Source organism: Hordeum vulgare, chromosome 7H, assembly GCF_904849725.1.
Source record: "Hordeum vulgare subsp. vulgare chromosome 7H, MorexV3_pseudomolecules_assembly, whole genome shotgun sequence".
In the NCBI taxonomy this organism is placed as follows: Eukaryota; Viridiplantae; Streptophyta; class Magnoliopsida; order Poales; family Poaceae; genus Hordeum; species Hordeum vulgare.
In genome coordinates this window covers 176,560,122-176,576,007 of record NC_058524.1, presented here as the reverse complement: position 1 = coordinate 176,576,007, position 15,886 = coordinate 176,560,122, and the positions used below count along the sequence as shown (strand labels likewise).

Below are 15,886 nucleotides of genomic sequence, written 5' to 3'. Positions count from 1 at the left end.
AAACATGTGGGGTAAATCCTATAAATATAAGTCCATTACTTCATCCAAACAAATCCACATTATGCCAGTGAACATCTAAAGACCATTGGGAAACTAAAGATGAGCTCTATGATAGAATACCATATTGTAGTAATTCAACACTACAGAATACCAGATTCCATCGTATCATGCTCACTGTTATTCAGCTATTTATATGTGTTTGCCGCAACAAATTCAGAGACATTCTACACCAAATCCACACTACCACACCTTTTCAGCCTGCGCAACAGCTTTGGCAGATATTCCGATTAGCTTCTCTTTTCCAGCGAGCTGCCCTTTCAATTTCTTATCACGCAGAGCCTGCAACGAAATCTCATTGAAACAAAAAATGCCAATACACGCTTTTCAATCACCAGAAATAGCAAAGCAACGAGAGCTGGACTCAACGAGTACACTTGTAGGTCCTGGAGCATCTTCATCTTGAGGGTGATCTTTTCTCTTCTAACCTGTTCTATGAACCCACAATTGAGGACAGCGAGTAAAGAATTGTACTGACAACTTTTCATTCAGACAGCTAAAAGTGACGCTTGAGAGTAAAATTTCAGTAGAAGTATTACCCTCTCAGCAAGGTTGTGGCTGTCGGTGGCCTGGCCTCTCCTGGCCTGGACGTAGACGTAGTCCCTGGGCGGCTCGTCCGCCGCCGGCAGCTTGGACTTGGAGCCCTTGCCCTTCGCCTGCTTCTGGCCCCTCTCCCTGCCGGCCGACCCGTCGCTGGCCGTGGCCGCCTCCTCCTCCACCTTGGGCCTCACCGTCTCGTCCTCAATTTTGCATTTCTTCGAGTCCGGCCCCATCGCCACCCCCATCTGCGAACCAAATTCCAGCGTCACCTTCAGGTAGAACCTTAACCAACCAGCAAGCTAATGCAAGGCAGAATTTTCTCAACAACCGAAAGAAAAAAGTCCATGGAAACGGAGCACACCTTGGCGAAGGTGGCCGCGGCCTCCTTGCCCTTGGCGGCGCCCGCGGAGGGCACCTTCCGCTTCTTGGCATTCGCGCGGTACGCCAACGCCGGGTCGGAGACGGAGGAGCCCTCCCGGGACGCGACGACGAGCTCACCGCCGCCCCCCTCCGCGGGCCCGAACTGGCCGCCGTTTCCGAAGCTGTGCATCCTGGCCGCCCGGTCCCCGAACATGGCGGCGAGCCCGGCGGCGCCCGCGCCACCGGCGCTGCAGAGCGTCTCGAAGAAACCGACGTTGAGGTCCGGCACGCCGAAGTCGAGCCCCGCGGTGCCCGCGAGTAGGTCGGAGACGTAGTCGCCGTCCATCTCCCTGGCCGACCGACCGATGGAGGAGCAGATGAGAAGATGAGGATGAGAGGAACTGGTCGACCTGCGCGACCGGATTGTCGGCCTGCTGTTGCTGCTGCGTGTCCGGCTGGTGGTCGTCGGCAAGGTCGGGCGAGGAGGAGACCCTGCGCGCCGAGGAGTTGGCCGAGGAGGAGGAGGAGAGGAGCATGGAGACCCTGGCGGCGATGGTGGTTCGGGCCGGGGGAGGGAGGATGAGGACGAGAGAGGGCTTGCTAGGTTTGGGGTCGTAGGTGGCAGGGAGATATTTTTTTTGCAAAACTACTAATGGCGCACCACCAGCTGGTGCGCCATTAGTAACCAGGGTTACTAATGGCACAACACCTGGTGGTGCGCCATTAGTAGTTTTGCAAAAAAAAAATTATAGTAGTGGCGCACCACCAACAGATGCGCCATTAGTAACCCTGGTTACTAATGGCGCACAAGCTCTGGTGCGCCATTAGTAGTTTTGCCAAAAAAAAATATAGTAGTGGCGCACCACCAAGAGATGCGCCATTAGTAACCCTAGTTACTAATGGCGCACCAGCTGGTGGTACGCCATTAGTAGTTTTGCAAAAAAGAAAATATATAGTAGTGGCGCACCGAGTGTGTGGTGCGCCATTACTGTCCATGACACTAATGGCACACCTGCACATCGTGCGCCACTACTATATAGTAGTGGCGGACTACTTGTCTGGTGCGCCATTAGTGTCTATATCATCTATAGCCCTTTTCCTAGTAGTATATGCCTAGCTAAGGGCGTTAAACAATAGCGCTTGTTGGGAGGCAACCCAATGAATTTACCTTTTTCTTTATGTTTTCTTGCATCCACACCATCACAATTCTGTTGTGATTGTATCTTTTGTGTTTCTTTTTGTGTTTGAGCCAAGCAAAACCTTTATGACTAGTCTTGGTGATAGTTGTTTGATCCTGCTGGAAAAAGACAGAAACTTTTCGCTGACGAGATTATTTTTCATTTTTATTCAGAAAGAGCTTTTGAGTTGATTATTTTTGCTTCTGGTTTGTATGCCTTTTTCCCAGGCACTCGTAATTTTTCAAAAATTTTGAGGTACCAGAAGTATACGAAGTATACAGATTGCTATAGACTGGTCTGTTTTTGTTGAGTTGGTTGCTTGTTTTGATGAAACTATGGATAGTATCGGGGGGGGGGTACTAGCCATGGAAAAGTGAGAATACAGTAATTTAACACCAATATAAATAGAAATCAAGATTGCTACAGTACCTAAGGAGGTGGTAGTTTGTTTTCTTGTGATAATGTTATCACGAGTTTCTGTTTAAGTTTTGTGTTGTGAAGTTTTCATGTTTTGGGTGATGTTCTCATGGACAAAGAGATAAGGAGTGGAAAGAGCTCAAGCTTGGGGATGCACAAGGCATCCCAAGCCAAATTCAAGGACACCAAAAAGCCTAAGCTTGGGGATGCCCCGGGAAGGCATCCCCTCTTTCGTCTTCAATCCATCGGTAACATTACTCGGAGCTACATTTTTATTCACCACATGATATGTGTTTTGCTTTTAGCGTCTTGTATCGTAGGAGTCTTTTATTTTCATTGTGTCACAATCATCCTTGCTGCACACCTTTTGAGAGAGACACGCAGTCATCATGATTTTGCTAGAATGCTCATCGTGCTTCACTAATATCTTTTGTGCTAGATCTTTTAGAGCACGACGGTGCATGACTTGGTAGTTGGCTTGTGCTATGAAAGTAGTCCCAAAGGTGATAGATACCCAAAGAGGATACAAAAATGTCCATCTTCATGTGCATTGAGTAGAAGGAGAAGTTTGATTCCTCTCAATTAGTTTTGAGACGTGGATTTGATAATATTAAGAGTTATGTTAGTAGGGTGTTGTGAATCTAGAAATACTTGTGTTGAAGTTAGTGATTCCCGTAGCATGCACGTATGGTGAACCTCTATGTTAGGAAGTCGGAGCACAATTGATATATTGATTGTCATCCTTTGTGTTGCGGTCGAGATCACGCGATGGTTGTAGCGACCCGACTCAAGACGAGTCAAGCCTCTGTGTTTCTGTGCCATCCCTGGATCATCATGCTGGCACACACAGTACATCAATGTATATATCAAAGTGCAATCACATGTAAATAGCGTAAAACTAATATATACCTTAAATATCTCAGCATAAGCAGTCAAGGGAGTGGAGTCCCAATAAACACCAACGGCAAGTTTTGGACACGTTCCCCACAAGATTTGATCGCCTCCGAGTATGTCCTCGCACTTCAGGGTGTTTGAAGACCGGATGATCAAAACATGGTCTTTCAACGGGTCCCTCTGAATCACTGTCGGTGCCCATCCATTACTACCGTTCTTCTACATGTGCTAGCACTGCCTGTCCAGAGTCGCCGCATTGTCCAACCAAGCCAGAGCCCATAATGACTTGTGGCTGTGCAGGTAAGCCTTGGGTCTTGAAAATATCCGTCCATCTCTTTGAGCCTGGGTGAAGCTTTCCGTAGGATGACATGGCCTCTCCAGCATCCCGGGCATCCACTGGGTTTTCCAGGGAGCCGATCAACCGTCCTTCACCCAGTGTTGCATTGCGTCCGAGGTCTTGAAAATCTGGTCTTAACCGGTCTTGATTATTATATCAACCTCGCATCACTCGTGGTATACACTCAACCGATGACCCGTCTACTCAAGCATAGCATTAAGAAATTGTCGTCCCGGGGCCAAGTATCGGGGTTGTTGTGTTCCTACCACATGATACTACACCTTATACTAAAGTTTCCAAGTACCTAGGCAGCATGCAAATTGGGCAAATAAGGTGATCTACCATGCATCGAAAACATAGGTAAAATAACATGATCAAAGATGACTTGCCTTGATGATAGTTGTCTTGCTCGAGCGCTTCTAAGTAACACGCTTCGCACTCTGAATGATCTACCGATACAAACACAAAGCACACCATAAGCAATTCAATCATACCAAGGGTAAAAATAACATCACAAGTAATGATTTGCGAAGGCCTAAGCAAAAGAATTTATCGCGCGCCGGTATGGCAGAAACTTGTTTCTGTTGAAAACACCAGTAAAAATACTTTGAAAATTTTGAAACTTCTACCACAGTAAGATTTTATCACTATAAAGCAGTATAAAAAAGAATCAACTCAAAATCATTTTTCAAACTCCTGGAATAGGCACAACAAGGTTTAAACTAAATCTGCTCTAACTTATATTTGAAAATTTCAAACATAGACAAATTATATGTTTTTAAAAACTACAGGAAATTTTTCAGCTACTGGAAAAAGAATCAATGTCATTGGACTTAGGGATATAAAGTTGTGGCGAAAACAAGATTGAAAGTTGCTGTTTTCGGTATTTTTTTGACAGAAAACTGCAGCTACTAGTAACTAGCAGAGGGTACACGTGGCAAGCTGCGGTTGGCTGCGGGTGCTGTTTGTTTCTTGGTTTGGAGCAAACGGCCTAGCTCTAGCAAAATCTACTGGCTAAAGTTAAGTGAAAGAATAAACCGCTGGTTTACTGCACTAAACCAAAAGGGTATTTCTAAATCTAATCTAAGCCGCTAGTTAAGATCCAACGGCTACTAACAAAAGAGAGAGAAAAAAACAGAGAGGATTAAGGAGGGAGTTCTTACAGTGCTGGCCGTGGCTGTAGCTCGGTGGGGAAGATGACGTCGCCGGTGAGGGGGAGATGGAGCTCCGGGGGCAGTGGGGGAGAAGGGGCGGCGGGGTAGTACTCCTCCTTGGGGAGGCGTCGGGGGGGGGGAGAGAAGGCTCCGGGGGTGCTCGGGACTGCTCCTGTGGGGTAGACGAGGTGCAGCCTCGCTGCTCCGGCGAGGTGGCTCGGGCGGCGAGGGAGATCTCCGGGGGGGGATGTTGGGTGACGAGGTGGCGGCGGCGGGGTGCCTCAGGTGGCGCGGGGTGGCTCGAGTGGCGCTCCTGCGGGGTGGCCGAAGGTGGGCAGCGGGGCTGCTGCTGCTGCTCCGGCGGGGTGGTGCAGGGCTAGGGCGGCGGCGAGGGCTAGGTTAGGGCGAGAACGGGGTGGCGCTGGGGTAGCTCTTTATATAGGCTAGGAGGGGCTCGGGCTAAGGAAGGAGAGGGAGGCAGTGGGGGAAGAAATCCCGAGCTAGGGAAGGCTCGGTCTTGGGTGCAACAGAGAAGAAGGAAGGAGGAGAGGAAGGAAAGGAGACGTGGGGAGAGGTGTCGGCCAGGGGGTGGTCCACTGGCCAGCGAGAGGGGTAGAGGGGGGGTCGGTTTGATCCCAGGTAAGGTGGGGATTCGGCCGAGGTGGCTAAGTTGCGCCCAGGGCGGCGATGGAAAAAAAATAATCCTTCCTAATTCTAAGTTTTTCCCGAGACAGAAAATAAAAACTAAATAAAAGGAAATAAATCATAATATCCATATATGGTATTATATATCAAAAAAAATCAGAAAAAGAATCTCTACCCGAATAACATTTTTTTAAAGCCAAAATAAAAACTTGAAAAAAAAATGTTTTTTTTCAGAAATTCCCAATTTGTTTTATTTCTTTTTGCAATTATTTTTGCAAAATAATTTTGGTTTTTCTTTGCTCAAATATTTCAAAAATTGCTCGCACTTTTGGAGTGTCATTTTCCTCCGCTCTCTCTCTTGCGTGCAAGAGAGTTTTCTCCGGACATTTCTCGCGCGATGGAAAAATGGAAAAGCAAAACAATTCAACGCAAATATCTCCGTTCAAATTCTGTATAATTGAAGAAGTCATGTCATCTTCTCTCATTGCTTTTAAAAGCTTTAATTTGAATTCGCCGGAGAAGGGGAAAGTCATTTTATTCCCTCTCGTTCAAAAGTTTCGAAAAGTTTCAAATTTCACACAAGTTTCAGTCACTCAGCAAACAAACAAACAATCAATCTAATAATTATATATAATTTTGGGATGTTACAATGGTTAACACCTACCAACCCGTCCCCTAGGAGTATGCGTTTAGCACTTTGTTTCGATTACTAATAATAACTTTCGCAACAAGTATGTGAGTTCTTCATGACTAATGTGAGTCCATGGTATAGATGCACTTTCACCTTCCACCATTGCTAGCCTCTTTAGTTCCGCGCAATTCTCGCCGGTGCACAAACCCACCATATGCCTTCCTCAAAACAGCCACCATACCTACCTACTATGGCATTTTCATAGCCATTCCGAGATATATAGCCATGCAACTCCCACCGTTCCGTCTCATGACTTGTGCTGTCACTCTCATATTGCCATTGCATGATCGTAAGATAACAAGCAAGATGTTTCCACGTCATACGCCAAGCTAGATCGTTGCACATCCCGGTACACTGCCGGAGGCATTTCCTATCGAATCATCATTGTTCTGAGCTTTGAATTGTAAGTAAATAAAAGTGTGATGATCATCATTATTAGAGCATTGTGCTATGTGAGGGAAAAAAAAGAGGCCAAAGAGCCCAAATAAAAAAAGAGAGAAAAGAAAAGAGGCCCAAGAGCCCAAATAAAAAAATAAAAAAACAGAGATAAAGAGAGAAGGGACAATGCTACTATATTTTTCCACACTTGTGCTTCATTATAGCACCATGTTCTTCATGATTGAGAGCCTCTCGTTCCGTCACCACCATATGCTAGTGGGAATCTTCATTATATAACTTGTCTTGTATATTCCAATGATGGGCTTCCTCAAAATTGCCCTAGGTCTTCGTGAGCAAGCAAGTTGGATGCACACCCACTAGTTCTCCTTTTGAGCTTTCACATACTTATAGCTCTAGTGCATCCTTTGTATGGAAATCCCTACTCATTCACATTGATATCTATTAATGGGCATCTCCATAGCCCTTTGATATGCCGAGTCAATATGACCAACTCCTCCCTTTTCGTCTCACAACCACCTCCACACTCTATTCCACTTATAGTGCTATATCCATGGCTCATGTTCATGTATTGCGTGATAGTTATAAAAGGTTTGAGAAAGTAAGAGTGCGAAAACAATTACTTGGCCATTACAGGGGTTGTGCATGATTTAAATTCGTTGTGTGGGGATGATGGAGCATAGCCAGACTATATGATTTTGTAGGGATAACTTTCTTTGGCCTTGTTATTTTGAAAGTTCATAATTACCTTGCTAGTTTGCTTGAAGTATTATTGTTTTCATGTCAATAGCAAACTAATCTTTTGAATCTAACGGATCCGAACATTCATGTCACACGAAAGAAGTTGCAAAGGGCAACTATGCTAGGTAGCATTCCACATCAAAATTACAGTCTTTATCACTTCCCTACTCGAGGATGAGTTGGAGTTAAGCTTGGGGATGCTTGATACGTCTCCAACGTATCTATAATTTTTGATGGTTTCATACTATTATTCTGTCAAACTTTGGATGTTTTATATGCCTTTTATATCTTTTTGGGACTAACTTATTAACTCAGTGCCAAGTGCGAGTTCTTGTTTTTTCCGTGTTTTTGACCCCTTTCAGAGGAGGATTTTAAACGGAGTCCAAACGGAACAAAACTTCCAAAACAATTTTTTTCGAAACAGAAAAAGATTGGGAAGCTTGAGAACCAAGGCACGGGGCCACCAGGGACCCCACAAGCCCCCTAACCGCGGCCATGGGGGCGTGCCTCCCAGGCTTGTGGGCTCCCTGGGCCACCTCTGCCCTAGGTCTTTCGCCTATATATTCCCTAAAATCCCAGAAAAATCAAGAGATCATCGAAAGTACTTTTCCACCGCCGCAAGCTTCTGTCTCCGCAAGATCCCATCTGGGGCACATTTTGGTGCCCAGCCGGAGGGGAGATTCGGATATGGAGGGCTTCTTCATCAACACCATGACCTCTCCGATGATGCGTGAGTAGTTCACCATAGACCTACGGGTCCATAGCTAGTAGCTAGATGGGTTCTTTTCTCTCTTGGATCTTCAATACAAAGTTCTTCATGATCTTCATGGAGATCTATCCGATGTAATCTTCTTTTGCGATGTGTTTGTCGAGATCCAATGAATTGTGGATTTATGATCAGATTATCTATGAATCTTATTTGAGTTTCTTCTAATCTCTCTTATGCATGATTTCATATCCTTGTAATTCTCTTCGAGTTGTGGGTTTTGTTTGGCCATCTTGATCTATGATTCTTGCAATGGGAGAAGTGCTTGGTTTTGGGTTCATACCATGCGGTGACCTCACCCAGTGATAGAAGGGGTAGCGAGGCACACATCGTGTTGTTGCCATCAAGGGTAAAAAGATGGGGTTTTCATCATTGGTTTGAGTTTATCCATCTACATCATGTCATCTTGCTTAAGGTGTTACTCTGTTCGTCATGAACTCAATACACTAGATGCATGATGGATAGCGGTCGATGTGTGGAGTAATAGTAGTAGACGCAGAAAGTATCGGTCTACTTGCCTCGGACGTGATGCCTATATGTATGATCATTGCCTTAGATATCATCATGACTTTACGCGGTTATATCAATTGCTCGACAGTAATTTGTTCACCCACCGTATTATTTGCTATTTTGAGAGAAGCCTCTAGTGAACACTATGGCCCTCGGGTCTACTTCACACCATATTTTCGGCCTTACTCTTTTACTTCGTTGCACTTTTCGCCTTCAGATCTCACTTTGCAATCAATCTTGAAGGGATTGACAAACCCTTTATAGCGTTGGATGCAAGCTCTTTTGTGTTTGTGCAGGTACTCTGGACTTTTTTTGACCGGCTACTGTAGGGAAAACCCCCCACGTCCATTTTTCCTTTATTCCCATATAAGAGAGCAATATGTACAAGAGGAAATTAGAATGTACAAAGGGGAAGAGGAGCAAACATTACAAACCTCAAGGAGGCAAAAAGGAAACCCATTTAAGGAGATCATCCTTGAAACTAGCCTTAATTCTATGAGCTAACAGAGAAATGTCATGAATGAATCCAGATCTCCATTTTCTGAACTTTGGCTGCTCCTGGTTGAAGACCTTTGCATTTGTGATAGTCCAGATGTTCCAACATGCAGTGAAGACCACCTCAGCAAAGAAAGGATTATGGAAGTCCCTTTTAGCAGCAACAGCAGCACTCCACATGGATGGACCCTGCCATGTGATCTGCAGGTAATTCCAAACCCTGGTACTGAAAAGACAGTTGAAGAATAAGTGATCTCTGTCTTCCTTGACTCGAGCGTGACACAGAACACAAAGGTTGGAGTCAGAAACATTCTAGTGACGCCGTTCAAGCATATCTTGAGTATTTAGCCTGTCCATGATGAGCATCCAGGAAAACATCTTAATCCTCATGGTAAAGCAGCTTCTCCAGATCCAGTTGAGTAAAGGGTTTGGTATAATACTGCTATGAATATGAGCATAGTAACACTTGGCTGTGTAAACCTTAGCATCCTTTCCCCATACGCATCTGTCATAGGCCTGGTGATCAAGAACAAGGTCTTGAAGCAAAGATTGGAACGAAAGCAGTTCCTGATAAGCTTGAGCAGACAGTGGTAAGTGAAACATGGAGAGCATGCTGTCATCATAAAAGGCTGTAAAGACCTCTTGAGCTGTGCAGAAAGGATCAGCCACAAAAGAAAACAATCTTTGGAATCTGGCAGCCAGTGGCATAATGGAGTTTCCAATCAACCAGGAATCAGACCAAAATAGGAAGGAGTCACCCTTGTTCGGCAGAACATATGTAACTGATCTGAATTTGTCAAGCCGTTTACAGATACCTTTCCACCAAAAGGAACCACAAAGGACAGTTCCCTGAGGTACTGTGTCATTATAGTAAGTGTTCCAAATCAAGTGAACCCAAGGGATATCAGCATGATTAAGGAATTTATCAACATGTTTGAGCAGTAGTGCTTCATTCTGGACTGCTAGGTTCATAATCCCTAGCCCCCATTTATTTTTAGGGATGCACACCAGAGGCCAAGCAGCAAGAGAGGGTGCATGATCATTCCCATTTCTTCTCCATAAACATTGCCTTTGAATCCTCTCCAGCTGCTTCAGTATGCCTGGTGGGATATCCAGACTGCATAGAAAGAAGATAGGCACAAAATACAGGGCTGAGTTTAAATATTGCAGCCTTCCCCCCCGAGCAAGAAAAGATGAACTAGCACTGAGTCTTCTTTCCATGTTATGAACCAGAGGCATGAGATCAATGATTATTGGTTTAGTTGTCCCAACAGGAAGGCCAAGATATGTGAAGGGCAAAGATCCCACCTTGCAACCAATGGAGGCTGCCAGATCCTGTAGATGCTGAGGAGAAGTGTTAACAGGTAGAAGGGCAGATTTGTGGTAGTTCACCTGTAATCCACTGGACTGAGAGAAAAGTAAGAGCATTTTTTTGAATTGCAACAACTGGGATTATCAGCAGGTAGGATGATAAGGGTATCATCAGCATATTGCACTATGGGGAAATCCTTATCATGACAAGGTATGGGCAGCTGTATCAGCCCCTCCACCAGCAGTTGATTAACCAGAGTTTGCAAAAAATCAGCAGCAATAGCAAAAAGCAGTGGAGACATGGGGTCTCCCTGCCTGACACCTTTCTTGCACATGAACTTCTTTCCAGGCACACCATTGATCAAAACAGAAGATGAGCCAGAAGTTAGGAGCTACTTAACCCAAAGGATCCATCTGTCATTGAAGCCTTTGTGCTTAAGAATCTGGAAAATGAACTCATGTTCCACAGAATCAAAGGCCTTTTCAAAATCCAGCTTAAGAATAACTATAGGTTTCTTGGATTGATGACATTGGTGCAGGTACTACAGAGTCCATCCCACACAATCTTGAATGGTCCTAGATTTGATAAAACCATACTTATTCTTGTGAAGGCACTTCACAATCTGCAACTGTAGCCTGTTGGCAATCATTTTGGAGAGAAATTTGAGACCCATTCCAGTAAGTGATATTGGTCTGTCATCTCCCACATGTTCAGGTGATCTCTTCTTTGGAATAAGAGTAATATAAGAGGAGTTCATGTTCTGAAGCTGAGCCTGACCAGCATGAAAAGCAGCAGCAAGATGATAAAACTCACGCGAGATAATGTGCCAACATTTCTTGAAAAAAAGCCCATTGAAACCATCAGGACCTAGAGCTTTGTCAATGGGCATATCCTGAACAGTCTTGTCCATTTCAGACTTAGAGAAAGGTTCTGTGAAAGGTACTCTGGACTTGACGATATTCTCCTACTGGATTCATACCTTGGTTCTCAAACTGAGGGAAATACTTACTGCTCCTGTGCTGCATCACCCTTTCCTCTTCAAGGGAAAAACTAACACCAGCAAGTCTCCGTCAACGTGTCAATTTTTGGCGTTGTTGTTTGAGAAGTAGCAGTCGTGAAGGCAATCAACTCCCCGACGAGTTAGTTCTTTGAAGGGCCACAAATGGAGACTCTGACATTAGCAATTGAGACAGCTGCGCGGAAGGCGCTCATCCACCTTCGGGACATCATTCCAGAGATGGTCGATGAGCAGGCTACTCACCACTTCCCTTTTGGGAAATATGATGTTCGCGAGAGTCGGACATATATCCCATCCTCGGAGGATGGAACACCGCTCAGATTCCAAACCTACTTCAGCCTCTCCACCAACATTCTGTCTCACAACCTCATTAAGGAGTCCATGAAGCTCCGCAAGGAACTTCTCCACACCCATGACCTACTGTGACAAGACAAGATGAAGCCAGACAATATCAAGAAGCATGGACCCCCAAGGGACGACCTGCTATCGCCTACAGAGGAGGAGTACCCCCAGCTAGAGATCCACCCACACGTCGTCATCGTATGAGTGCAAAGGAGTATCGTGTGCTCTTCAGCACTCCATCAGCGAAGCATTGTCAGGATGGTCCTCCCAATTCTCCGCCCCTTGACGGGAGACGATGCCCGTACAGATGATGACCAAGAGGAAGACCCAGAGGAGCATGAGTACGAGACCGAGCACTCCACTACTTGAGTCCAAGGACCTCTAGGGTAGGATAACTTATGTGTCCCTCATGCAAAGTCGAGACCGTGTAATGGTTCATATGAAACCATGTGTGCTTATTATTTGTTGTTGTTGTTTGTGCTCTGATGCAAGTCACGCTTTTTCCTTAGGCAACATGTAAATGACTACATTGCCTATCTTGTCTTAATGTTATGTGTCGGGTCTTTCGACCATTTGATTGTCACACTTGCACTATACCAACCCCTTAGGTGCATTTTCCTCTTGTTGCTATTTATTTCGTCTATTCCAGTCATTTGACTTCCTAGCTCCAAACAGGATGGCGACTCCTACCCGCACGAGTACCTTTGGCAACCCCAACACCGGCAACTCTAGCCAGCAACAGGAGGTCGGTGGGTCTGCTCAGACTAGAGGTCACCAGGAGCAGCTGATAACCCACAAGTATAGGGGATCGCAACAGTTTTCGACGTAGAGTATTCAACCCAAATTTATTGATCCGACTCAAGGGGAAGCGAAAGAATATTCTCAAGTATTAGCAGTTGAGTTGTCAATTCAACCACACCTGAAAGACTTAGTATCTGCAGGAAAGTATCAGTAGCAAAGTAACAGGAGTAGCAACAGAGTAATAGTAGCAGCAGTGACAACAGTAGCGAGAAAGTAACGTAGCAAGGACCAGTAGTAAAAGACTCGTAGGCATTGGATCGGTGATGGATGATTATGCCGAATGTGATTCATCATGTAACAGCTATAATACGGAGAGATAAGTAAACTAGCTCCTGTTCGTCAATCTAATGTAGGCATGTATTCCGTATGTAGTCATACGTGCTTAGGGAAAAGAACTTGTATGACATCTATTGTCCATCCCTCCCGTGGCAGCGGGGTCCTATTGGAAACTACGGGATATTAAGGTTCTCCTTTTAATAAAGAACTGGACCAATGCATTAACACTTGGTGAATACATGAACTCCTGATACTATATTCATCGCCGGGAGTGGTTCCGGCTATTGTCACTCTGGGGTTGCCGGGTCATAACACACAGTAGGTGACTACAACTTGCAAGATAGGATCTAAAACACACATATATTGGCGACAACAAAATAGGTTCAGATCTGAAATCATGGCACTCGGGCCCTAGTGACAAGCATTAAGCATGGCAAAGTAGTAGCAACATCAATCTCAGAACATAGTGGATTCTAGGGATCAATCCCCGTCAAAACTAACTCGATTACATGATAGATCTCATCCAACTCATCACCGTCCAGCAAGCCTACGATGAGATTACTCACGAACGGTGAAGAGCATCATGGAATTGGCCATGAAGGAAGGTTGATGATGACGATGGCGACGAGCTCCCCTCTTCGGAGCCCAGAACGGATTCCCGATCTACCCTCCAGATGAAGAACAGGAGGTGGTGGCGCCTCCGTATCGTAAAACGCGATGAATCCTTCTCCTTGATTTTTTTTCTGGGCGAAACAGAATAAATAGAGCTGACTTTGGAGGCAGTGGAGCCACGTGGGCCCCACAAGCCTGCCAGGCGCGGCCAGGGGGGTGGCCGCGCCTCCTGGGCTTGTGGCCCACTGGCTCACGTCCTCCGGTGGATCTTTCCGCAGGTATTTTTCATTAATTCCAGAAAAATTCTCCGTAAATTTTTAGGTCATTCCGAGTACTTTTATTTCTGCACAAAAACAACACCATGGCAATTATGCTGAAAACAGTGCTAGTCCGGGTTAGTTCCATTCAAATCATGCAAATTAGAGTCCAAAACAAGGGCAAAAGAGTTCAGAAAAGTAGATACGACGGAGGCGTATCAACTCCACCAAGATTAAAGCCTTGCAATTCAGTTGACAAACTAAAAGAGACAAAAGAAAAACTTTGACGAACTCTGTTCGATCTTGTTGTTGCAACTATGTCTAACTCATAACCAGAATTTCAGCAAGATCACAAGCAAACCACATAAGCAAATGACATCTAGGTCTCGCGGTAAACTCATATCAATGGCATAATCAACTAGCGAGCAAATAATAATAAGTCTCAAACGTCAACACTTCAATCAAAACAATCATGAAGCAGTACAAATAGATGGTATCTCGCTAGCTCTTTCTGAGACTGCAAAACATAAATGCAGAGCACCTTCAAAGATCAAGGGCTGACTAAACATTGTAATTCATGGCAATGAAGATCCAGTCACAGTAATACTCAACACAGTTAAAAGAAAAGCATAAAAATGACAGGGGTGCTCTCTAATTCGTGCTTTTATAAGAGGAGGATGACTCAACAGGAACATAAATAGACAGACCCTTCGCAGAGGGAAGCATTGATTTGCAGAGGTGCCAGAGCTCAAGCTTCGAAAACAAAGATAATAATTTTGGGTGGCATGCTTTCATTGTCAACGCAATGACTAAGGGTTCTCAACATCTTCGATGCTACACATGCTATAGGCGGTTCCCAAACAGAAAAGTAAAGTTTTGACTCCCCCACCACCAATCAATCACACTCCATGGCTAGCCAAATCCTCGGGTACCGTCCATACCAACATCAATCCTGGGGGAGTTTTGTTTGCAATTATCTTTTCGATTTGAGCATGGAACTGGGAATTTCAATTACCGTCCCCTTTCTCGTGAATGATAATGAATAAACACATATCGAGGATAACACGCCTAGCATGGAAGATACTTATAGCCCCCTGCCACCACATGAGCGGTTCGGGCATGCAAAATAGATTATTTCTTGAAGGTTTAGAGAGTGGCACATGCAAATTTACTTGGAACGGCATGTAGATACCACACATACGTAGGTATGGTGGACTCATATGGAACAACTTTTGGTTTATGGAAGTGGATGCACAAGCAGTATTCCCGCTTAGTACAAGTGAAGGCTAGCAAAAGACTGGGAAGAGACCAACTAGAGAGCAACAACAGTCATCAAAATGCATTGAGATTAACTAACATTGAGTGCAAGCATGAGTAGGACATAAATCACCATGAAAATGAATATCATACAGGCTATGCTGATTTTGTTTCAACTACATGCGTGAACATGTGCAAAGTCAATCCACTTGAATCATTCAAAGGAGGATACCATCCTATCATACTACATCATAGTCATCTCAAAATTCATGTTGGAAACCAAGACAAACCATTATAAGCTCCTAGCTAAGTAAGCATGGCATAAGAAACTATGATCTCTAAGTTGTCATTGCAAACATGTTTCTCTCACAACAAAGCTGAATCAGGCACGATGAGCTAGTCATATTTACAAAAAACAAAGTAGATCGAGTTCATACCAGCTTTTCCAGGCTTAGTGACTTCATCATATATCGTCATTATTGCCTTTCACTTGCACGACCGAACGATGTGAACAATAATAAGCATGCTCGTGCATTGGACTAAAGCTGGAATCTGCAGGCAAACACAAAGGAGAAGACAAAGTAATATGGCTCTATGATATCTAAACAGGTATGCATGCAAGAGCCACTAAACATTGTAACCATATCTTCTACCTTGACCCAAAGAAAATGAAAACTATTTACACGGGAAAGCTCCCAACAAGCAAAAGAAGAAAAGAAAATCTTTTTGTTTTTCTCAAACTAGACAGACACATGAAAATAAAACGAGAAAAATAAAATAAACTAGCATGGATGATACAGTGGCAAAGTGTGAACACCGACGAACAAAGT

General features: G+C 44.6%; 1 protein-coding gene across 1 annotated transcript; it reads right to left on the bottom strand.

Annotated features, from left to right (window-relative positions):
- Positions 1 to 252: 252 nt before the first annotated feature.
- Positions 253 to 1,303, bottom strand: LOC123412882 (transcription factor bHLH78-like). The gene is made up of 4 exons (XM_045105842.1): positions 959 to 1,303; positions 597 to 842; positions 433 to 485; positions 253 to 339 (listed from the first exon to the last, which is right to left on the bottom strand). Exons 1-4 carry the CDS (start codon positions 1,301 to 1,303, stop codon positions 318 to 320), a joined length of 666 nt encoding a protein of 221 aa, XP_044961777.1. The 3' UTR covers positions 253 to 317.
- Positions 1,304 to 15,886: the final 14,583 nt, after the last annotated feature.